Source organism: Aquarana catesbeiana, linkage group LG08, assembly GCF_042186555.1.
Source record: "Aquarana catesbeiana isolate 2022-GZ linkage group LG08, ASM4218655v1, whole genome shotgun sequence".
Lineage (NCBI taxonomy): Eukaryota > Metazoa > Chordata > Amphibia > Anura > Ranidae > Aquarana > Aquarana catesbeiana.
Window position 1 is genome coordinate 304,714,009 of NC_133331.1, and position 25,033 is coordinate 304,739,041.

General features: G+C 47.1%; 1 protein-coding gene across 1 annotated transcript in view; it reads right to left on the minus strand.

The window, feature by feature from the left end:
• LOC141105050 (uncharacterized) overlaps positions 1-25,033 on the minus strand; it is a 126,092-nt gene that overhangs the window by 16,029 nt on the left and 85,030 nt on the right. Inside the window, exons 7-8 of the mRNA XM_073594877.1 lie at positions 12,459-13,347; positions 1,271-1,285 (exon numbers count right to left, since the gene is read on the minus strand). Coding sequence (XP_073450978.1) covers positions 1,271-1,285; positions 12,459-13,347 — 904 coding nt within the window. The remainder of the gene's footprint in view (positions 1-1,270; positions 1,286-12,458; positions 13,348-25,033) is intronic.

Consider the following 25,033-nt stretch of genomic DNA (forward strand, 5'->3'; position numbering starts at 1 on the left):
TATCGCCAGAGGCGTATTGGGCTCAGTTCCGGACTACCCCTTGGGTCCCCGAGACCGCCTTCAAAATGTTTGCGCACAAGCTGTCCGTAACATGCCACCGATGGCTGGAAGGGGAGAAGGCCATCAAAGCCCCCCACGAGGCACCCCCTTTGTTCCCAGGGTGGCCAGCCCCACCTCTGGGCCCTATGTGCCTCCCCATCGTCGGATGAACTCAGAGGAAGCTACCAAACCACCCAATCCCCCTACAGTGGACCGCAAAACCCATCTTGGAAAGTCATTGTTTTGGCTGTGGGCAGCCTGGTCCCTATCAGGCCAGCTGCTCTGCCAGAACCAAGACTCTCAGACCTAGCCCCGGCATGCCAGTACATTATGTGGATCTGTACCAAGCTTCCGAGGACCTGCCGCCACCCCCTCCAGACTGGTGTTCCTCTTCTGCCGACTGGGACACCCTTCCAGGAGTCTTTGGCCTACAACCTGCTGAGGCACCTACATCGCCTCTCCAAGGAAAGCACCAACAAGAGGTCATCGTAGACTGTCAAAAGGCAGTGGGATTCCAAGATTTGGGTGCATTCCTCACTATTGTGGACCCACGAGTTATGCGCCCTGGCGCTCTCCAGCCCGGCCTAGGAATAACGATCCAATTGGCAGGCATCACCAAATGCTTCATTCCCCTCGCTACTGTCACCCTGGACTATGGACTGGGGCCCAATTGCTGTGATGTAGGAGTAATGGGAGGATTACCTACAGATGTGCTTCTTGGGAATGATGTCGATGACCTCCAGTGTCACTTTGTCGGGGTCGTCATGCGAAATCAAGCCCGCCGGGAAGCCAGCCAGCGGAAGGAGGCGCTCCAGCACCTGGATGGAAATCTTCCGCCTGCGGTGAGTGACCCTTCCCCAACGCCTGCCACTAGTGGAGTAACCTGGGATCGGGACCACTTTAAACAGGACTTAGCCACTGACCCTACTCTGATGGGCTTCTCGACTCGGGTAGGGCTGCCAGGTTTGGGAGCAGGTGAAAAGATGCAGGAAGGGGGGCGTGGCCTGGACATGGCTGAATAGAGACGTGCTGATACTGAGCTCCCGGCCGTCTCTCCCTTATCCCGGCTATCTCAGCCTGACCAACGAACTATGCACTCCTCCAGAAGGAAGGCGACAAAGAAAAATAACAAGCCGACAAAACCCACTCCCCAGCTGCCCACATCAGGAGATATTAGACGGAGATTTCAGCTCTCCCTTCTCGGCTCCCCAGAACTCAAGATGGCGGCGACGCCTCGAGGTGAGCACTCACTGAGACAGACGGCGGGCGGCTCCGGCTCCGCTTCACCACACAGGGACACGCAACTGACAGACTCATTTACAGGCTTTCCCCCAGACTTCCGCTCCAGCGGTAATGAGCGATCGCAACCCCCACACCTGGGGACAGGGGTAGATGCTGAGCTCCGCTCCATACTGCAGGCGCTGCCCACTAAGGCTGATATTGCGGCTCTGATAGCGACGGTGGAAGCCACACACCGCACAGAGATGAAAGCAGTGAGAGCTGAGGTTGGCGCCCTAGCTACTAGACTGGAGTCTGGAGAGAGCTCCCTAACTGCATTAGAGCATAGAATGACGCTCTTGGAAGACACCCAGGACGCACAAACAGAGGCCTTACAGGACCAGTGGCTGAGATTGGAAGAAATAGAGGACAGAAGTCGCAGGAACAACCTGAGACTTCGGGGGCTCCCAGAGGCCACGGGACCTGAGGACTTAGCGGATACGGCAGTCGCTATCTTCCGCAGCCTGCCAGGGATTGATCTACCAGAGCAGATTGAACTGGATAGGATTCACCGTGCACTTGGCCCTAAGTCAGCAGACCCTTTAAGACCTCGAGATGTAGTATGTAGAGTACACCATTACGTGCACAAAGAGCAAATCCTTCGCAAGGCCTGGGAATCCGGTGACCCGGAATTGGATGGCGCTACAATTAAGATTCTTCCTGACCTGTCCCGGGCAACCCTGCAGAGACGCGCGATTCTTAAACCGCTGATGGACCTAGCGAGGAGGAAAGGAGCTACATACCGCTGGGGGTACCCGCTTTCTGTCACATTCAGAAAGGATCAAAGAAGCTTCACATTGCGGAAACCTGATGCCTTACCGGCCTTATTTAACTTCCTTGATACAGATCCTATAGAGGTCCCAAACTGGCTTGGTCCACTCCCGCGCACGCAGAGTCGTCCGTTCATCTCGAGACACAATGATAATCTACCGCCGAGACAGCAGCAGGGTCGCAGACGACCCAGAACAACCTCTCAAGAAGATGTCCGTGAGTCATAAGCCTGGTAAAGCTACAGAGTGTAGTTTTAGCTAACTGTATTTCACATGTTCGTGTTGGATACTTTGAATTTTTCTATATTTTATATTTTTCCTTTTTCTTCTTTTTGTTGCTTCCGAATAAGCCTGTGGCCAATAAAGTAATCCGAGCATGATAACTTTTCAATGGCTCTCTACCAGTGGCCTGTATACCTAGTTGTATCGCAGATCTACCAGATCACAACAGCTTTTGTCGTGAGCTAAGCTATAAGCAGTTCTGATGGATCTGAGCTATCTATGCACCTCAGAAAATGATTCTCATCAATACCCTATGGATATTATAGCCAAGTACTCCTTTAAAGAGGTCTATTGTCACTACACAGAAACCTTACGAAGCGAGCAAAATATCTTCTGCTAAGGAACTCTCAGGATGTTGAACTTAGGCCAACACACTGAACTGTCATGGGTTGTCCAGCAACATTTAAAGAGCCTTTTCTGAAAAAACCGACATCACATTTTGCTGTCCAGACTAGATAATTAGTGGTGGGATTTGATAAAGCTTTAGCTGACTTAGATCTTAGACAACCTTTTCTAGGGTACTGGTGTCACAAACTAGAATTGCAGAACCTGATTTCTGAGGACTTCAGTGAGAGCCGCTTCGCCTCCTGCATAGTGGAGATACGAAGCGGTCATCCAGAAGCTCTGACTAATAGGCATTAAAAGATAAGCCATCCTATTTTTTTTTTTTTTTTTCAAGATAAATGCTATTGCTGAGTCATAAGCCTATTGTTATCTTTAACTCAGGGGATGGATTAAACTGCTGCAGGCGGGGGAAGTGTGAGCCCTCTCGACTCGGGGTCAAGCCTCGATCGAGGGGTTCGATCCCCTAATTGGAATGTTAACAGTTGTGAATTATAAGGTTGTCATACTCATTATGATGTAAGGCATTGATCGGTTAATCAACATACAATGATGCATAGTTAATCATAAATAGTTATGTTTATTAGATATGCCGGGACGGGGGGACAAATGGGAAGCTCTCTGATCGGGCTGTGTCCTTCCTCTCTCCCAAATAGGTCAGCATATACTCCGGGGAGACTGACAAGTGCTTCCTGGAGAATATATGCACAAAACAACCCCTGAAATTGTAGGGGAATTAGTTCAGGCAGGACACTAGGTCCTGTCCGTACCTAACCTATCTACTGTCTTTACTTCTCTCTTTCTGTTTTTTCTGCCTCCTCTCTCCCCCCATCCCTCCTCTCTTTGATTTGACCTCCCATTTCCCCCTTCCCACCTCCCCTTCCTGGTCTATCTCACCATGACAACCAATAAACTTAAGGTGATGTCTCTGAATGCGAAAGGACTGAATATACCTGAGAAAAGACGCATGTTACTAGATGACCTAAAACGGACCCACACTGATATCGCCTTTATCCAAGAGACACACTTTAAAACCAATAGATTACCATACTTACAGAACAGACATTTCCCAACAACCTACCACTCTATGAACCCAGAATCCAAGTCCAAGGGAGTATCTATTTTAATCTCTAGCAGAGTCCCCTGGCAGTGTCAGAGCTCTGATATAGACTCGACAGGAAGATATCTTTTCCTCAAAGGCCTGATCGGTAATGTCACAGTAACGCTGGCAACCATCTATGCCCCTAATGAACAACAAGCTATGTTTGTGCAAGCGACCCTAGAGAAATTAAATGATTTTAAGGAGGGGCAATTGATTTTGGGAGGGGACTTTAACACCCCACTGATCCCCTCAGTAGATACTTCAACAGGTAAAACATCAATACCTCCATCACAGCTCAAGCGAATAGCTAAAACACTACACAAATCGCAGTTGATAGATGCATGGCGCTTACAGCACTCGGGAGAAAAAGACTTTACGTTTTACTCCCATATACATCAGGTGTACACTAGAATCGACTATTTCTTAGTCCCCCATGAACAACTACATGCCGTAGAACAAACCCTGATTGGTAACAGGACATGGTCAGACCATGCACCCATATTCCTAACTTATCGTTTATCAAACACTCCCTCTCCCAGACATCGCTTCTGGCGACTTAATGAAAGCCTTCTACAGAACCCCGAAGTCCTAACAGATGTGTCTAAAACTTTGAATCTATATTTCCAAGAAAATGACCAACCAAATTGCGATCCAGGGATACTTTGGGAGGCACACAAAGTTGTCATTAGAGGGACCCTTATAGCCCATGGAGCTCGCATAAAAAAAGAAAGGAATAAACAGTTATCCCAACTTCTGCAAAAACTGGCCACTGCAGAAGCCAAACACAAACATGCCCCCACACAATCATCAGAATCGGAACTTTCCACTCTTAGACGACAGATCACTGAAATTTTGCAATATAGAGCGAAAGCAGCCCTGCAGATCTGCCAAAGACAAACCTATGAATTTGGGGATAAATGTGGAAGAATGCTGGCCAGAATGGTTAAAAAACACAAATCAAGGTCCTATATACCACGTATATCCAAAACAGGGAACCAAAAGGCAACTCTACCTACACAAATTACAGAAGCATTTAGACAATATTATTCTGAACTATACAATCTACCACATAGGAGTCCCCCAGCTGCAGAGATAGAGAATTATATAACATCATCCCAATTGCCGTCACTTCCTCAGGAAATCAGAGAAGAATTGGAATCTCCCATAACTTTAATAGAAATCCAGAAAGCTATAAGATCAATGAAACCGGGTAAAGCTCCTGGCCCAGATGGCTATACATTACAATACTATAAAACTTTACTCCCAATCCTAGGACCCCGAATGGTCACGCTGTTCAACAAGATAGGAGATGGTAAAACATTTGCTAAAGAAACACTGGGAGCTCATATCTCAGTAATTCACAAAGAAGGGAAGGACCCAACAGCGTGCAGTAGCTACCGTCCCATATCATTGTTAAATTTGGATCTTAAATTATTTACAAAAATTCTGGCTGTTCGGTTGGCGCAGCACCTCCAGCAACTTATTCACCTGGACCAGGTGGGCTTCATTCCATCTAGAGAAGCCAGAGATAGTACTACAAAGGTACTCAATTTATTACACATCACTAGATCTAGGAAAATCCCCTGTGTCTTCCTCAATACGGACGCCGAAAAGGCGTTCGACCGAGTGAGCTGGCCTTTTATGGTTGCAGTACTTAGACACATAGGCCTGGGTGGGGTGATGCTTAACCGAATAGCCAGTATATACTCCGTCCCTACTGCACAGGTGAAGGCGAATGGAGTTCTGTCAGATCCCTTCCCCATAACAAATGGAACGAGGCAGGGTTGCCCCTTATCGCCCCTACTATTTGCTCTCTCGCTTGAACCCTTCCTATCCACCATTAGATTGAACCCTGATGTACAAGGAATAACGGTAGGCCCCATGCAGCACAAAATATCAGCTTATGCAGATGACTTACTTTTTTCCCTGACAAATCCAATGATATCTCTACCCAATCTTCTTAAAGAGTTTGAAAAATATGGAGAGTTATCAAACTTAAAAATTAATTTCTCCAAGTCAGAAGCGATGGGAATAGCGTTAACACCCAACAACCTCTTACACCTGAAATCTAATTTTCGCTTTAGATGGACTGACTCAGCCTTGACGTATTTAGGCACAAAAATACCACCAGATCCAGCCCGACTATATGATAACAATTTCCCCCCTTTATTAATTAAAACCAGAGCCCTGCTGGACGAGTGGAATATGGGACTGCACTCATGGTTTGGGCGTTGCAATTTAATAAAAATGAGTATACTGCCAAAATTCTTGTATCTCTTCCAAACCCTGCCGATCAAGATACCCTCTTCATACTTAAAGCAAGTGCAGTCTCTCTTCACTCGGTTTGTATGGGCGAATAAAAAACCCAGAATCCCAAAATCACAATTATGCTTATCAAAACAATATGGGGGGGTGGCGCTCCCAGATATCCGAAAATATTACCAGGCGGCTCATTTGAGTAGAGTAGTAGACTGGCACCACCATAAGGAATCTAAACTATGGACACAGATTGAGCAATATCAAACAAATATACCCTTACAGACGGCTTTATGGTGTCATGACTCCCTCCCATCGGAATTCAAATCCCATCCTTTCCTAGGAAACACTATACAGCAGAGTTCTCAAGCTACATTACAGGCCTCACTGACGACCAAACAATCCCCTTTGACCCCGATCTTAGGACACCCCAAGTTTACCCCAGGGATTTCCTCCGGGCAGTTTCAGTCACTGAAGAGTGTGGGATGTGTTAAAGCCATGCAATTTGTGAGGCAAGACAAATGGCCCTCCATTGCAGAATTAATTGACTCAAGTGGCCAGTTCAAACTTCCATTCTGGAGTGCGGCACAACTCCATCATTACCTCCAGAAAATCCCAAACCCTCAGACATACAATAGACCCCTGACTACATTTGAAGAAATATGCCTGGACACAGAACCGCTGCCTCGGGTTCTATCCAAGATGTACACTCTACTAAATACACCCCCACAACCACCGACTTTATCAAGTATCGTAAAGTGGGAATCAGACCTCCAATGCAATTTCACTGCAATTCAGAAGCAAAGCATGATAGCTCTCTCCCTCAAGTCCTCTATATGCACTAAATTACAAGAGCTGAATTACAAGATCCTGACGAGGTGGTACTTAACACCTAGTCGCTTACATAAGATATTCCCTGACGCATCCAAATACTGCTGGCGATGCCAAGAGGAAGAGGGAACGATGCTGCACGTGTTTTGGTCCTGCCCCATACTGACAAATTTCTGGTCCGCGGTTCGCTCTATCTCTCAGAAATTCACAGATTACCAGATCCCAAATGACCCGGCATTTTTCTTGCTTCATGTTTCTCCTATACCACTCAAAACTTATAAAAAATCTATACTGCGCCACCTCACAAATGCGGCCAAAGCTTGTATCCCTCTGCTTTGGAAACAAAATTCCTCTCCAACTGTTTCGATGTGGTTACGGAAAGTGGAGGATATAAATAGAATAGAAGACATTATACTGACGGCCCAAAATAGACAAGAAGTTTATAAAAAAACCTGGACGCTATGGAATATGTTCAAATATTCTACTGAAGGTACAGCCCTTATGGACAATCAATAGCCCTCTTAGGGAAGGTAGTTCGAATTATTCACAAACTCTAGCTGGGGACTGACCACCCCCCCCCCCTTCCCCCCCCCCTCCCACCTCCACCTTTCCCTCCCCACTCCCCCCCCCCCCCCCCCCAACTTCCCTCCCTTCCTCTTGCCTTTATTCACTTTGCTTTCCTTTTTTCTCTTTCTCTCTTTCTCAATCTATCTTCTGGTAGTAGTCTCCTGACTTACTTACGTACAGAATTATATTTAAAGCCCGAATGCTTAGATGAGATATTGAACGCGGAATTGATTGCATGAATATATAAGGATATCCTGAATCAAAGCGGAATAACGTTGTGCAGATGTCAATGATTGAAATAATACCATACTTCAGCGATAAGCTATCAAGAGTTTTTTTTTTTTTTCTTTCTCTTTGTAATAGAAAGTATAATAAGGGTTTTTATAATATACCTTCGGGAGGCTGCGACCTCACTTTGTTATGTTATACCTTTGTGGTATTTTGTTTAGGGCTCCGCCCTTTTCTATGAAAAAACTAATAAAATATATATTTGAAAAAAAAAAAAGATGCAGGAAAACAGATTATTATATCCAATTGTAGAAATCGCTCCCACGGGCGGACCCCAGACTATTACGAAGCAGCTGATAGTGCCCAAGCAGTTCCGGGCCGAACTGCTACCCCTGGCCCACAACATTCCCATGGCGGGGCATCAAGGGAAGTTACTGACAGAAAAACTGTCAGCCCAGGCCTTCTATTGTCCTGGGATGTCCCAAGCGGCAGCCCACTATTGTCGCACCAGTGATACATGTCAGCGACATGGGAGGATGGGTGGCCAATGAGACCCCCTGTAACCCTTGCCCATCATCGAGGAGCCGTTCCAGCGGATAACTATCAACATCGTGGGACCCTTGGCTCTCCCCAGCAAAACTGGAAAGTGGTACATCCTGACCATGGTGGATTATGCTACCCCTTTTCCCGAAGCAGTGTCCCTCTCCAACATCACAGCTCCCAAAGTCACAGAAGCCCTAGTTATGGTGTTCACACGAGTGGGCTTTCCATCCAAAATTCTGTCAGACCAAGGTACACAGTTTATGTCCGATCTGATTCTGTCCCTCTGGCAGACCTTTGGAGTGAGGGCCAACCAGACCACCTCTAAACAAACGGACTGTGTGAGCATTTCAATGGGACCCTGAAAGCAATGCTACGTGCCTTTATCGACCAGGAACCAGACTGGGAACGGTACATACCCCACCTTCTCTTCGCTTACCAGGAGGTCCCTCAGGAATCTACTGGGTTTTCCCCATTTGAACTGCTGTATGGGAGAAAGGTCCGAGGCCCCCTGACCCTGCTGAAAGAATACTATGAGGGCCAACTACACGATACGGGGGTTCCTGTGGTCCCCTATGTTCTAGAACTGTGTGAACGAATGGGCCAACTTGCTGGTCTCGCGGCGGACCATCTCAAGGCTGCCCAAACCCGCCAAAAGACGTAGTATGACCGCAAAGCTCGAACCCGCGAGTTTGCCGAGAGCCAACTGCTCCTCATGATAGTCCCAAATCCCCAAAACTAATTACAATCTACATGGGAGGGACCCTTTCGGATCATCTAGAAGTTAAATGAGACCAACTATGTTCTCACGCTGGATGATCAGAGGGAGCGGCAAAAGACCGTGCCTGTCAATATGATCAAGGAATACCATGACAGAACCACCGTTGTCCCATCTTTTCCTCTCGGCACGGAAGGACGACCCTCACCACTCATCATGTGGAAACCTTGCAAACCCAGCCCATCCAACAAGCCCCTTACAGAGTTCCAGAAGCCATCCAGAACACCATAAACAAGAACTGAACAAAATGTTGGACCTGGGAATTATCCAACCCTCCCAGAGCCCCTGGGCCTCCCCTGTTGTTCCTGTACCCAAGAAAGATGGTACCATTCGATCCTGTGTAGACTACCAACGTTTTAATGACCACACCGTTAGTGATGCCTACCCGATGACTTGCTGGACTGTCTGGCTGGCTATGTCACTACACTGGACTTGAGCAAGAGTTACTGGCAAATCCCCGTAACCGGGGAAGGGAGGGAACATTCAACGCTTTCATCACCCCCTTCAGGCTGTTTGAATTTCTCAGCATGCCCTTTGGGATGAAGAATGCCCCTTCCACCTTCCAAGACTTTTCCTGCACCTACCTTGATGACATTGCCATCTTCAGTGAAACATGGAAAGACCAACTCCGGCATGTGGGCACAGTCCTAGACCTTTATATCAGGGGCCAACCTCACTATCTGGCCCAATAAGTGCCAGATGGGAATGGTCGAGGTCCAATACTTGAAACATCGGGTGGGGGGGGGGGGGGCAGACTGTGCACCAAACCAGCTAAAATTGAAGCCATTAGGGACTGGCCCACTTCTCAGAATAAAAAGCAGGTTATGGCCTTTTTGGGCACTGCTAACTATTATCGCAAGTTTGTTCCCCATTTCAGCACAATTGCCAAGCCACTGACGGACCTGACCAAGAAGGCTATGTCCAGGGTGGTGACATGGACCCTGGCCTGCCAGACCGCCTTTGACCAGCTGAAAGAGGCCCTCCCCCACGACCCCGTCCTGGCAGCTCCAAACTACAAGCGAAGGTTCATTGTACAGACTGATGCCTCCACATATGAGCTGGGGGCTGTCCTCAGCCAGGTAAATGAAGAGGGGGAAGAGCACCCAGTGGTCTTTCTTAGCAAAAAGTTGCTGGACAGGGAGGTGGTCTATGCCGACATCGAAAAGGAGTGCCTGGCTATAGTATGGGCCTTGAAAAAACTGCAACCCTATTTGTACGGCAGGGAGTTCACCATTCTCACGGACCACAACCCCCTCATCTGGCTGAATCGGGTCTCAGGGGATAACGGCCGCCTGCCAAGGTGGAGTTTGGTCTTACAACCGTGCAACTTCACTATTCAGTACCGAAGGGGGAGCCAACACCAAAATGCAGATGGGCTCTCCCGTTAACAAGATTCCTAGTAAAGCCCAGCAAACCACAAGTGCCTCTAGGGTAGCCTGTTGAGGTTCCCCTTTTTACTTTACTTTTGTAAAGTGGAGGGGGAGGGGTTGTCACGGGGACCCTACTTCCCCTGATTGCCCTACTGTTCCCCAGCACCAGCCCTTCAAGTGTTTGCGCCAAGCATCACTGTGAAGGGAGTCACTTTGGGTGTGGTTGTATTCCATTGTTCTGTTGTGTCTGTTGGCCTTGGAAGAAAAGTATATTATGGGATGCATGTCTATGTGGAGGGGGGAATTCCTCCAGCAGCCCCTCCCTGCTGATAAGACGGTTTACTGATGAGAAGTTGGAATACACCTGACCTGTGTGTCTATTGTTATTGGACAGTTTACCCCACCCTAAATCCAAGGGTGGGGGGAGTGTCCCTGAGTTGTATATCTGTTGTTACATGTGTTTGAATAAAGAGTCTGATGTTTTTCATCCTACACTGAGTTACGGCTAGTGAATGGGTGGGCTATAGGGTCTTCGATCGTGTGGTACCGGACAGAGGAAGCATTTACAACCGACATAATCCTGTTTGGAATGGAGGTCCATTGCAATGATATACTCCTGACCACAGCACTCTGTACCCTGGGCTGTGTATGATATACCCCTGACCACTACACTCTGTACCCTGGGCTGTATATGATATACTCCTGACCACTGCACTCCGTACCTGGGCTGTATATGATATACTCCTGACCACTACACTCTGTACCCTGGGCTGTATATGATATACTCCTGACCACTACACTCTGTACCCTGGGCTGTATATGATATACTCCTGACCACTGCACTCCGTACCTGGGCTGTATATGATATACTCCTGACCACTGCACTCTGTACCCTGGGCTGTATATGATATACTCCTGACCACTACACTCTATACCCTGGGCTGTATATGATATACTCCTGACCACTACACTCTGTACCCTGGGCTGTATATGATATACTCCTGACCACTACACTCTGTACCCTGGGCTATATATGATATACTCCTGACCACTACACTCTGTATCCTGGGCTGTATATGATATACTCCTGACCACTGCACTCTGTACCCTGGGCTGTATATGATATACTCCTGACCACTGCACTCTGTACCCTGGGCTGTATATGATATACTCCTGACTACTCCACTCTGTACCCTGGGCTGTATATGATATACCCCTGACCACTACACTGTGTACCCTGGGCTGTGTATGATATACTCCTGACCACTGCACTCCAGATCATTATTCCCAGGTAACTCTAATCTGATGACCTGTAAAGTCTATTAAAGCGTCACCCATGAACAATGTTTGGATATGGAAGATTGTCATCATTGCACCGACACACACAATATTTTTTTGTTTTCATTCAGTATATTTTTTATTATAATTTTACATTTAACGAGATTACAGACATAAAATCAGGAAATAGTAAAGGTAGGAATCCGATAGGTCAGGAAAATGACTTGTCTGGAATGTGGAGGCGGAGTCGTTATTAATTTGTGTACAATACACAACGTGTTACATTATTATAACAAAGTATTGTAGAAAAGATCACAGCATAGAAAATGGGGGGAAAAGCAGAAAATAAACCCGGATATGAAGGTGACATTTGTGTACGAGGAACACCTTTACAATTACCACCATTTTATTCTCCAGAGTCTCTGCTTTTTGAAAATATTTGTTTGGGGGTTTTAACAAATCTTCAAGCCAAAAATGTGCATTTTAACATGTGTGCCAAAAAAGATGGAAAAACAGGCAGAGAAAGTTGTAAAGTCCAGTAACATTCATATAGAAGACATTTCCCACACTCAAGGCACTAATACACCTCGAGGGTTGTGTTGGACCCCTGATGTACAGGAAGACAGGACTTCGGTGAGGAACAATTCCCTCACTCAGGACAGGAATATGGCTTCTCCCCTGTGTGAGATCTCTGATGTCTGTAAAGATGGGACTTCACTGAAAAACATTTTCCGCACTCTGGACAGGAATACGGCTTCACACCTGTGTGCGATCTCTTATGTTTGTAAAGACTGGACTGCACTGAAAAACATTTCCCACACTCTGGACAGGAATATGGCTTCTCTCCTGTGTGAGATCTCTGATGTGTGTAAAGATTGAACTTCGCTGAAAAACATTTCCCGCACTCAGGACAGGAATACGGCTTCTCACCTGTGTGAGTCCTTTGATGTTTGTCAAGATGGCACTTCTGTGAAAAACATTTCCCACACACAGGACAGGAATGCGGCTTCTCACCACCGTGCGATCTCTGATGTTTATGAAGAGACGACCTGTCTGAAAAGCATTTCCCGCACTCAGGACAGGAAAATGGCTTCTCCCCCGTGTGAGATCTCAGATGTGCAACAAGTATTGATTTTTTTACAAAACATTTCCCGCACTCAGAACAGGTATATAGCTTCTCACCTGTGTGCAGTCTCTGATGATAATTAAGAGTGGACTTATCGAAAAAACATTTCCCGCACTCTGAACAGCAAAAAGGCTTCTCCCCCGTGTGAGAACGTTGATGTGTGACAAGATGGGATTTAAATGAAAAACTTTTCCCGCACTCAGGACAGGAATACGGCTTTTCCCCCGTGTGAGACATTTGATGTGTAACAAGAGCTGTTTTTTGTATGAAACATTTCCCGCACTCAGGACAGGAATATGGCTTCTCTCCCGTGTGCAATTTCTGATGCCTGTTGAGATGGGATTTCTTGGAAAAACATTTCCCGCACTCAGAACAGGAATACGGCTTCTCCCCACTGTGAGTCTTTTGATGTGAGACAAGAGTTGATTTTTGTCCAAAGCATTTTCCACACTCAGGACAGGAATACGGCTTTTCACCTTTGTGAGATTTCTGATGTATGGAAAGTGTATACTTGTTTGAAAAACACTTCCCGCACTCAGGACAGGAATACGGCTTTTCACCTGTGTGGATTCTTTTATGCACATTAAGACAGGATTTCAAGCGGAAACACTTCCCGCACTCAGTACAGGAAAACCTCTTATCTGTTGGAAGGACGGCACCGTCCCGCACAGTCTGAGGTTCCTCAGGATAAGAGGAATACGATGGTCCGGCACCATCCCGCACAGTCTGAGGTTCCTCAGGATAAGAGGAATACGATGGTCCGGCACCGTCCCTCACAGTCTGAGGTTCCTCAGGATAAGAGGAATACGATGGTCCGGCACCGTCCCTCACAGTCTGAGGTTCCTCAGGATAAGAGGAATACGATGGTTCGGCACCGTCCCGCACAGTCTGAGCTTCCTCAGGATAAGAGAAATACGATGGTCCATCTACACTGTGTGGTGCCGGATGGACATTTGAGGTAGCCGGGTTTTCTCCTGGACTATACTGTGTGATGTCCTCATCTTCTACTTTACAGTCTGGAGACAAAGTGAGACAATCCTCTGAGGTTTTCCTCATCTCCCGTCCATCTACTAAAATAGAAATACAAAGATTTTTACTAGACATGAGCTGATTGGTTCCCCTAAACCAGGACTCCGCCCACATCAGGCAGCTTTGTCTCTGAGGATCTTACAATTCCCCCCTCAAGGTAACTAGTAAATGGGTCCTCTGATCTCCTACCAGATCATTTCTTGATTAATGGACCTTAGTCAGAGAGTGAGGAAACAACGAGAACTGTCTTTTATAGGAGTCACAGTGATGAGGAGATTATAAGACGAGTGTCTCCACCTCACCTATCTATTATTGCCATCTTGCCAACACAAGAAGTCCTGCAGTTCCTTATTTAGTCCATGATTTAGTCATAAATAACAGCGGGGCTGAGCCCCACCAGAGGTCAGAGAGTGAGGAGGGGGGAGAACAACCAAGATGAAGACTGAAGACATCAACATTGGGTTATTGACTCCTCCCTCCTTTTCACTTTCTGTTTAATGTTTCTAAGTTAAAGGATGTTATCACATTATTATTATTATGTAAATGTCTGTGCTCCAATCAAATCCAGTGGCGGCTGGTGGTTTTTTGTTTGGGGGGTGCGGCAAACAACCAAACCCCCCCTCTCGCGGCAACTCAACCCCCCCCCCCCCACTGTCTACTGGTTGGTCCACCGGCACTTACCCCATCTAGGCAGCGGCGGGGATCGGGCGTCTGCGTAGCGGCGGCTCTTCTCCTCCTCGCTTCCACCGTGAGTCTTCTCCTCTCCTCCTAGGCGTTCAAAAGGATCACCTGTCTTTTCAGCCAAATTGGGTGACGGGTATCAGACCCGCTTCCCGATTGGCCTGGAGGAGGATCAGTGTTGCAACAGCGAATATTCATTTGCTGTTGCAACACACCTATTGTGAAACCTATTTGAGCCTCTGGCTCTAATCAGGTGCTTCAAAAATAACTCTGGCCACTGTAATTCCTGAGCCCGGTGCCCTGAAGGGGGCCGGCCGCATGAATAGGGGGTGGCCACGGATAGATTCATGCAATGCATGAATCTATCCATTGCATAGGGGGGGTGGCCTGGAGAGAGGGGGAAGCGCGCGGGCACCCCTATTAGATAGGCTGCCCCTGACCAAATCTTCAGATATAAAATAATACATATTATGTTTATATATAGTAGAGGGTAGAGAGCAGAAGTCAGGACTATGTAATGTACAACACATTGTATAAGATACAACAGATAGGACTATATAGTATTAGAATTATGTAATGTACAACATACTGCAATGATGGCGAACCTTGGCACACTCAACTACACTGCAGAGTGCATGAGCATCATGGGAAATGTAGTTCCAAAACATCTGGGGTGCCAAGGTTTGCCATCACTGACATAGAGTATATAGAGAAGGCGTTAGGACTACATAAAGTGTAATATAAATTATATAGTGAATCGATTTACTATTAATAATCCACCTGTGCTGATCTCTGTAGGAGTGTCCTCCTCTATAAATGTCCTCGTTATTCCATCCTCCTCCATAGACTGCTGATCATCCCTCACATATGTCTCTTCTTCTTCTTCTTTAACCTCAACTTTTATAACTATCAGATCTTCACCCTAAACCAAGAGAATGATAGAAACATAAAATGTAATTTTGTGATATCACATATAGAAAAGATCCACAAGTCGATGTCCAAGATATTCAGTTTAACCAACCTTGTAATGGTGAGGGATGGTGTGATCTTCCTGTGTGGAATCCCGGGAATACAGAGGACCTCCCCCTCCCATAGACTGCTGAGCTCCACTCATTAACATCTCTTCTTCTTCATCTTTAATCTCAGCTTTGATGTCTTTCAGTTCTTCATTCTAAACCCCAGAGATGATAGAATATATGTGTAAAATGGAACAAATGATTACATAGAAGAATGTCCTCTCATAGGTTAGAATTCTGTTCTAGTTGCTCAGTCACACCTACCTGATGATGGTGAGGGATGGTGTGACCTTCCTGTGTGGAATCCCAGGAATACAGAGGACGGGGACATCTCTCTGGTGGGTTCTCATTAATGGATCCATTCTCAATGATGATTTTGCCATCCAGACACATCCCTTGTCTGTTACTGGATAATGTCCCAGAATTCCCGGCACCGCTCACCTCTCCTGTCAGCAGTTCCATCATCTTCTGGGTGACTTCTAAAATCTTCTGCATGTTGTGTCTCTCAGGTTTTAGGGAGTCACATGGAGGCACTGTGATGGTCATATGATCACCTGACTTTCGAAGAGGTAATCTCTGTTATGGAGAACCAATAGGGATATAAAATTAGAATCCTCCTCACCTCTCCGGTCAGGTCTGTGTTTTATTAACAGAGATAAGAGTGATGTCATGTGACCTCCCAGAATCCTCCTCACCTCACTCCGGTCAGGTCTGTGTTTTATTAATAGAGATAAGAGTGATGTCATGTGACCTCCCAGAATCCTCCTCACCTCTCCGGTCAGCAGGTAGATGATCTCCAGGGTGAGGTTTAGGATCTTCTCAGTCATGTGACTCCAGTCCTCCTCCATCCTCATTGGTGCCGTCATTTGATCTATACAGGTCTCCTTGTAGACGGATAACTTTGGGAAATGAAAGTAAGAGTTACATGGATGGTGTTGGTTACACAATAATAGGATGGGGGTGCGTAATAGGAGGGTTGCTGTACATTTAAGAACTACGTCCCCCATGTGAACACATTTAGTTTGAACTATTTAGTGTTTGTTACATTATCGAGGTCCTGAGACCCTCTTAGCCAGCCGGATCAGAAATTCCCTTTTCTCTGTTTGTTTTGTTTCTGAACTGGTTTTGATTAGTTTTAGATCTGCAGTAGGGATGAGCCGAACACCCCCTGATTCGGTTCGCACCAGAACCTGCGAACGGACCGAAAATTCACACGAACGTTAGAACCCCATTGACGTCTATGGGACTCGAACGTTTGAAATCAAAAGTGCTCGTTTTAAAGGCTAATTTGCATGGTATTGTCCTAAACAGGGCTTTTTTTCAGCAGGAACTAGGGGGAACTCAGTTCCACCACCTCTGGCTCAGGTCTTCTGCTCCCTGCTCACCACTATCACTTGGTGACACGGAAGTCCAGCTTCTGTGTTTACGAGTGATAGCTTATCTCCCAGTAGCTCCCACAGGTCAGATCCCCTGCGCAGATCCCACTGAGTGCCAGACAGGGACAAGGGAGATACAGAACAGGTGCCCAGGGTTCAGTGCAGTTATAGGCAGGAAAGGGTGCGTGGTAGGCTGCACCCTCTGTGGTCTCCATTTTTTCCCTGGTGACCAGTTGTTGATGCTCCTACTGCATGATCTCCCTTGCAAGTGACTGTAGTATAGTATAGTATGCTGGGAGGTACTACAGCCGGATAGGTTCTTCAGCTTAATATTTCAACAAAGGTAAGAAATATGACAGATGGTGGAGCTTTTAAGGAGGGGGGGGGGAGAGATGGGGGCAGTGGAGGGAGTGGTTGTATGCAGAGGGAAGAGCTACTATTTGATGCCATTTGGCAGGTATGTGTGTGTGTGGCGGGCATGGTTGAGTTCCTGCACCTATTCTCTGAGAAAAAAAGCCCTGGTCCTAAAAAGGGTTTGGGGACCCGGGTCCTGCCCCAGGGGACATGTATCAATGCAAAAAAAAGTTTTAAAAACAGCCGTTTTTTCGGGAGCAGTGATTTTAATGATGCTTAAAGTAAAAAAAAAAAAAAAAAAAAGTGAAATATTCCATTAAATATCGTACCTGGGGGGTGTCTATAGTATGCCTGTAAAGTGGCGCGTGTTTCCCGTGTTTAGAACAGTCCCTGCACAAAATGTCATTTTTAAAGGAAAAAAATTCATTCAAAACTGCTTGCGGCTTTAAAGTAATGTCGGGTCCTGGCAATATGGATGAAAATCAGTGACGGCATGGGTACCCCCCAGTCCATTACCAGGCCCTTTGGGTCTTGTATGGATATTAAGGGGAACCCCGCACCCAAATTAAAAAAGGAATGGTGTGGGGCCCCCAGGCCCTATATACTCTGAACAGCAGTATACAGGCGGTGCAAACAAGACAGGGACTGTAGGTTTGTTGTTAAGTAGAATCTGTTTGTAATTTTGAACTGGTACATTTTTACCGTGTTTAGCTCCAGCCAAAAAATCTATTTTAAGCTTTTTGGAAAACATAGGGAAGGGTTATCACCCCTGTGACATTTGTTTTGCTGTCTGTGCACCTCTTCAGAAGATTTCACCTCACTTTTTGTCCCAATGACAAATGTTTTTTGAAAATGTGGGTTTTTTTGTGAAACAAGGATTGGTGATAAAGCATCAGTTGAAAGGAGAAACGTTTTTCCCATATTAACTCTTACGGGAGAGAATTTCCCTTCCTAGGGGTAGATTTCATCTCACTTCCTGTTGTCTCCTTCCGTTTGCAAGTAGGAGTCGTTTGTAAGTTGGATGTTTGAAAGTAGGGGCCTGCCCTATATACTCTGCAGAAATTTGGGCCTTAGGTGTTGTTGTGGCCACAACACTGTAAGCCCTCACAGGGCCCTGCTGTGAAATATTAGATCAAGAATTGTAATTACATGCCCCTGTTGAACAGGGGCGGAAAAATTGGGCCTTTGGTGATGGTGGTGGTGCCACAACACTAAGTCCTCACAGATACTCTTGGTGGGCGCAGAAACGGGCCCTGCTGTGAAATATTAGATCAAGAATTCTAATTACATGTCCCTGTTGAACAGGGGCTGAAAAATTGGGCCTAGGCACTGGTGACGGGACTGGCGGCGCCCAGAACCAAAAATGTTCTTACAAGCTATCATCATGATCATTGAGGAGGAAGAGGATAATTACTCAGTATAACAGGATAGTCACTCAGCATCAGCATAGGCAGTCTTTGAAGGGATCTGACATTTCAAAAAAATTTATTTGGTTACATCAGCATCAGGTGCTTGGTAGCTGGTGGTGATCCAAGACTGATTCATTTTTATGAAGGTCAGTCGATCGACCGAGTCGGTGGACAGACGCACCCTGTGATCGGTTACAAAGCCTCCAGCAGCACTGAATGTGCGTTCTGAAAGAACGCTGGATGCAGGACAGGCCAGGAGCTCAATTGCATACTGTGTAAGCTCTGGCCAGTGATCCATACTCAAGACCCAGTAACCCAGAGGATTTTCGGTGGGAAAGGTGTCCAAGTCAGATCTTGCCCCTAGGTATTCCTGCACCATGTAAAACAGACGCTGGCGATGGTTGCTGGAACCGATCATACCTTGGGGCTGCGGACTAAAAAATTGTCTGAACGCATCGGTCAGATGGCCACCTTCTCCACCGCTCCTTCTTTGACTTACCGAAGCCTCAGCAACACGTTGTCCAGAAACAGGAGTTTGTAACCTCCCAGTCTCTGGGAACACGTTGCACAGACCTTTCTGCAAGGCCTCCCGAAGATGTTTCATCCTCTGCTCCCTCTGCGATGGCAAGATAAGGTCCGCAACCTTACCCTTGTAACGTGGATCAAGGAGGGTTGCCAGCCAGTATTGTTCCTTCTCCTTGATACCACGAATATGAGGATCCTTCCGCAGGCTTTGCAGGATCAGGGAGACCATGCAGCGTAGGTTTGCTGAAGCATTCGGTCCGGAGTCCTCTGGGTCACTAAGGACGACATGATCCGCAGCCACGTTCAAGTCCATGTGTTTCTTGGGACTGTAAATGAGACCTTAAAGACTGCTGCTGATGCTGAGTGCCAGGCTCCACCTCCATACTGACACAATCCTCCTCCTCTTCCTGTGTGTGTGTGGCACGCAGGAACACTGTCTGGATAAAGGGGGCCTTGAGAGCTAAGGAAGTCCTCCTCTTCCTGCCTCTAGTGCCCTGTCCATTCACGTTGAGTCAGTGACCTCATCATCCCCTCCCTCCTCATCACTGAAGCAAACCTGGCAGTATGCTGCAGCAGGGGGAGCATTACTGCCAGATTTCTGTCCTTCTTGGGCACCCCCTCTGTCCATGCTCAACTTACTGCCTTCATCTAGCTCAGTATCATCATCAGAGCCTTCTAAACACTGGGCATCCTCCTGGAGCATGTACTCAACACTGTGGTCAAACAGTTCGAGGGACTCCTCAGGAGTACATGGTGGGGCTAGGGAAGGAGTCACTGATGCCATTGAGCCGAGGGAAGAGGCCGCGTTGGCAGCTGCTTTGCCAGACAAAGTACCCTGAGCATGGGTGAGAGAGGATGAGGACGGCTTGGTCATCCACTCGACCAAGTCTTCCGCATGTTGCGGCTCAACACGGCCAGCTGCCGAAAAAAAGTTCAAGTGTGTCCCACAGCCACGTGCTGATGAGGAAGCACCGTCTCCACGACCAGCACTGTTGCCTCTAGACACAGAGGCTGCTTGCCCTCTTTTTGGCTTGTGACTGTCTGCCTCTCCTTGTTGGCCTTCCAGGCATACTAATGGCCTGCAGTGAGATGTAACTGCACTAAGCTGGGAGATATATATATATATATATATATATATATATATATACATATACTGCAGCTAGCAAAATCAACTGCCTGCCTGTAGTATGAGAACACCACCAATCTTCTACAGGTAGCTTTAGATGAACACTGTGCAGAGGTCGGACTACACTAACTTGTAGCTTTAGCTGAACACTGTGCAGAGGACACACTACACCAACGTTAAAATAATGTAGCTGCCTGCGGTAGTGATGGGATCAGGAAAACACCACCAATCTTCTACAGGTAGCTTTAGCTGAACACTGTGCAGAGGTCGCACTAGACTAATGTGTAAATAATGTAGCTGCCTGCGGTAGTGATAGGATCAGGAAAACACCACCAACCTTCTACAGATAGCTTTAGCTGAACACTGTGCAGAGGTCGCACTACACTAACTTGTAGCTTTAGCTGAACACTGTGCAGAGGTCGCACTACACTAACTTGTAGCTTTAGCTAAACACTGTTCAGAGGACGCACTACACTAACTTGTAGCTTTAGCTGAACACTGTGCAGAGGTCGCACTACACTAACTTGTAGCTTTAGCTGAACACTGTGCAGAGGTCGCACTACACTAACTTGTAGCTTTAGCTGAACACTCTGCAGAGGTCGCACTACACTAACTTGTAGCTTTAGCTGAACACTGTTCAGAGGACGCACTACACTAACTTGTAGCTTTAGCTGAACACTGTGAGGAGGACGCACTACACTAACTTGTAGCTTTAGCTGAACACTGTGCAGAGCTCGCACTACACTAACGTGTAAATAATGTAGCTGCCTGCGGTAGTGATAGGATCAGGAAAACACCACCAACCTTCTACAGGTAGCTTTAGCTGAACACTGTGCAGAGGTCGCACTACACTAACTTGTAGCTTTAGCTAAACACTGTGCAGAGGTCGCACTACACTAACTTGTAGCTTTAGCTGAACACTGTGCAGAGGTCGCACTACACTAACTTGTAGCTTTAGCTAAACACTGTTCAGAGGACGCACTACACTAACTTGTAGCTTTAGCTGAACACTCTGCAGAGGTCGCACTACACTAACTTGTAGCTTTAGCTGAACACTGTTCAGAGGACGCACTACACTAACTTGTAGCTTTAGCTAAACACTGTGAGGAGGACGCACTACACTAACTTGTAGCTTTAGCTGAACACTGTGCACTACACTAACTTGTAGCTTTAGCTGAATACTGTTCAGAGGATGCACTACACTAACTTGTAGCTTTAGCTGAACACTGTGAGGAGGACGCACTACACTAACTGTAAATAGTCTAGCTGCCTGACTGTGGTACTAACAGGATCAGAAGAACACCAGCAATTTTCTTCAGGTAGCTGTAAATACTGTAACAACACAAGCCTGCCTGTCAGTAGGAAGATAATAACAGGAACGGATCTAGCTAAACTGAATACAGTGTATATATCTATTTGTCTCTGTCTCTCAACGCCGGAACACACTACACAGGGCCGCCGTGCAGGCGGCCTTATATAGTGTGGGGCGTGTACTAAACCCCCTGAGCCATAATTGGCCAAAGCCACCCTGGCTTTGGCCAATTACAGCTCTCTCTACAGACGGCCGTGCCGCAGTGAATTATGGGCCGTGATGCGCCACACGAATTTGGCGCGAACGGCCCATATCGTTCACAATTCGGTGAACAGACGATGTTCGAGTCGAACACAGGTTCGACTCGAACACGAAGCTCATCCCTAATCTGCAGACAAGGAATGATAAATACGATCCTTCTTCTGTCTTCTTGATTTGCTCTGAGGCAGTGCTTTGAGATCAATGTGGGGTCATCATGATGTCCAGGAAGGGGAGCCTGCTGACTTTTGGCCAGAGTTCTGGGCTAATCCGGATAATTGCCAGAGGAGGAGGATGATGTTGGTGATGAAGAGGGCTGGGGGGGGGCGGGTTTGTTCTGATCAGCCCAGTATGGGTAGGAGGACAGTAGGGGGTGAGGGGTTTGTTTTGTTAGTTGCCAAGTATACTGTAGTATCCAGGACTACAGAGTGGCAGTGGGTTCCTGGTGTTTTGAATTCCAGTACCAGGCTCTGGCACAGTCTATGTCATGGGAAGGTATTGGACTGCACCCTCAGACCCACAACACAGGCCTGCTAGAGGAGTCTGCGCAAACAGATCCTCTAACAACAGGTGCGTACCCAGGCTGAAGGACTTCCCTTCTTCATTCCACTTGGTGTCCTGGAACATATTACTTGACCAGTAACATGGGAAGAAGGTGAAGGCTGTCTTTGTTTCCTGGCAGGAGTTCTATAAGGAGGTCTGAAAAGCGCAGGTAGTAGGACCGTCATTGATCAAGAGCCCCCGCTCCCTACCTTGGAGGCCCTCTGAGCCCTACAGCTTCCTCTTCCCTCAGAGCTCTGAAGCCTGACTAACCCCTTGGAGTCCTTCAGAATCACCATCACCTTTGGCCCTATTACTCCCTCACAGTCTTTAAGGACCATTTTACTAGAATATAAGTCCAAAATGAAGACAATGTTCCAGCCCCGTAAGTGGGGAAATAAGTGGGGAAATGTTCTACGTTTTCACACTATATATGTGAGTATCATCATCTGCTGGAGATAAAAGACATCACAGTGACTATGGAGGAAGAGGACGGACATGACGGGGGTTACTGGGTGTAGATAGAAAATAAGATCTTATTATCTCCTCTGCTGTAAAGTTCGCTAAGCGAGTCTGTGCACACAGATCCTCTAACAATGAGTGCATACCAAGGTTGAGGGACTTCCCTTCTTAATTCCACTTGGTGTCCTGGAACATATTACTTGACCAGTAACATGGGAAGAAGGTGAAAGTTGCCTTCATTTCTTTACAGGGGTTCCATAAGGAGCTCTGAAAAGTGCGGGTAGGAGGACCATCATAGACCAAGAATCCCCCCTCCCTACCTTAGAGGCCCCCTGAGCCCTACAGCCTCCTCTTCCCTCAGAGCCCTGAAGCCTGACTAACCCCTTGAAGTCCTTCAGAATCACCATCATCTCAGAGGTCCCCGGAGTCTTTATCCCTATCACCCCCTCACAGGACCATAACACTAGAATTTATCTCCAAAATAAAAAGAATGTTCCGGCCCCTTAAGTGGGGAAATGTTCTGACCTACACACTATATCTGTGTGTAAGGATGAGCTCCGGCGTGTTCGCACACTCCAGGTGCCGAGCCCGCCAGGAAGTCGGCACGGCGCTGCGCTAATCACAAGCAATGAGACATTTCCCGATCTCTGCAGCCGCACATCATCGGGAAAATGTCTCACTGCCTGTGATTAGCGCAGCGTCGACTTCCTGGCGGGCTCTGCGCGTGGGCTGTGCGAACACGCCGGAGCTCGTCCTTATCTGTGTGTGTCACCATCTGCTGGAGATAAAAGACATCATGGAGGAAGAGGACGGAACCTGTCGGGGTAAAGGGGGGTGTAAATAGAAAATAATATTGTATTACCTCCTCTGCTGCCAAGTTCCAGCAATGTCTCCTCTCTACTTTCTCCCGACTCACCTCTCACCCGGGAACTTCATGTCTGCACCTGACATCACTTCCTGTCTGTACCTGACATCACTTCCTGTCTGTACCTGACATCACTTCCTGTCTGCACCTGACATCACTTCCTGTCTACCATAGAGACTTCCTGTCTGGGTATAATCGAGATCACCACCTTGTGGGTATTCGCCCGCCGAGCGCCCCACAATGCACTCGCCGTACAGCGCATTCTAGGGCCCTAGTTGTATGAAGCAATGCACCTTATCGCTGGTCAGGTGCAAGGCTTTGCCCAATCAGGGCGCAGAGCACTGTCAGAGCCACGGATGGATAAAGTCATGATCATGGCTCATAGTCCCACTTCGCACTATAAAAGGATCCTTCCCTTTTTTTTTTTTTCCTTTTTTTTTTTCCCTTTTTCTTTTTCTTCTTTTTTCATTTTTCTTTCTTTTTTTTCTCCTTTTTTTTCCCTTTTTTTTACATGAAAAAGAAAAAAAGAAGGAAAAAAAAGAGAAGAAAAAAGGGGGGGGGGGGGGGGAATGAAAAAAAAAGGGGAAAAAATAAAAATAAAAAAATAGGACGCTTTTGCAGTGTGTTGTTGGAGTGGAGATAGATAGAGCAGGGCTGTTTGCTACCAGCAAGTTAGTGTGTTATTGTGACTCTATTGTGAGTGTAGTGTGTCAGTGTAGTGCTAGTGTAGTTTGAGTATAGTGCGAGGATAGTGTTTTACACAGCATTACATACAATTTAGTGCTGTATACTCCTTTTTTTAAAATTTTGGTCGCTGCGTGTTTTTTTTTGTCCCGCGCCTGCCCCCTTTTTTAACCGCTTGCCGACCGCCGTATGTACATATACGTCGACACAATGGCACGGACAGGCAAATGGGCGTACAGGTACGTCCCTTTAAATTTTGCCGCCGTGCCATCGCGTGCGCGCCGCCGCGATGCTCCGCGAGTGTGATGGCGGGTCCCGTGGACTCAATGTCCGTGGGGATACCCGCGATCGTCTCACAGAGAGGAAGAACGGGGAGATGCTGATGTAAACAAGCATTTTCCCGTTCTGCCTAGTGACAGGACACTGATCACCGCTCCCTGTGAACGGGAGCGGTGATCAGTGTCGTGTCACACACAACCCCTCCCCCCCCACAGTTAGAATCACTCCCTAGGACACACTTAACCCCTACAGCGCCACCTAGTGGTTAACTCCTTCACTGCCAGTCACATTTACACAGTAATCAATGCATTTTTAATCGCACTGATCGCT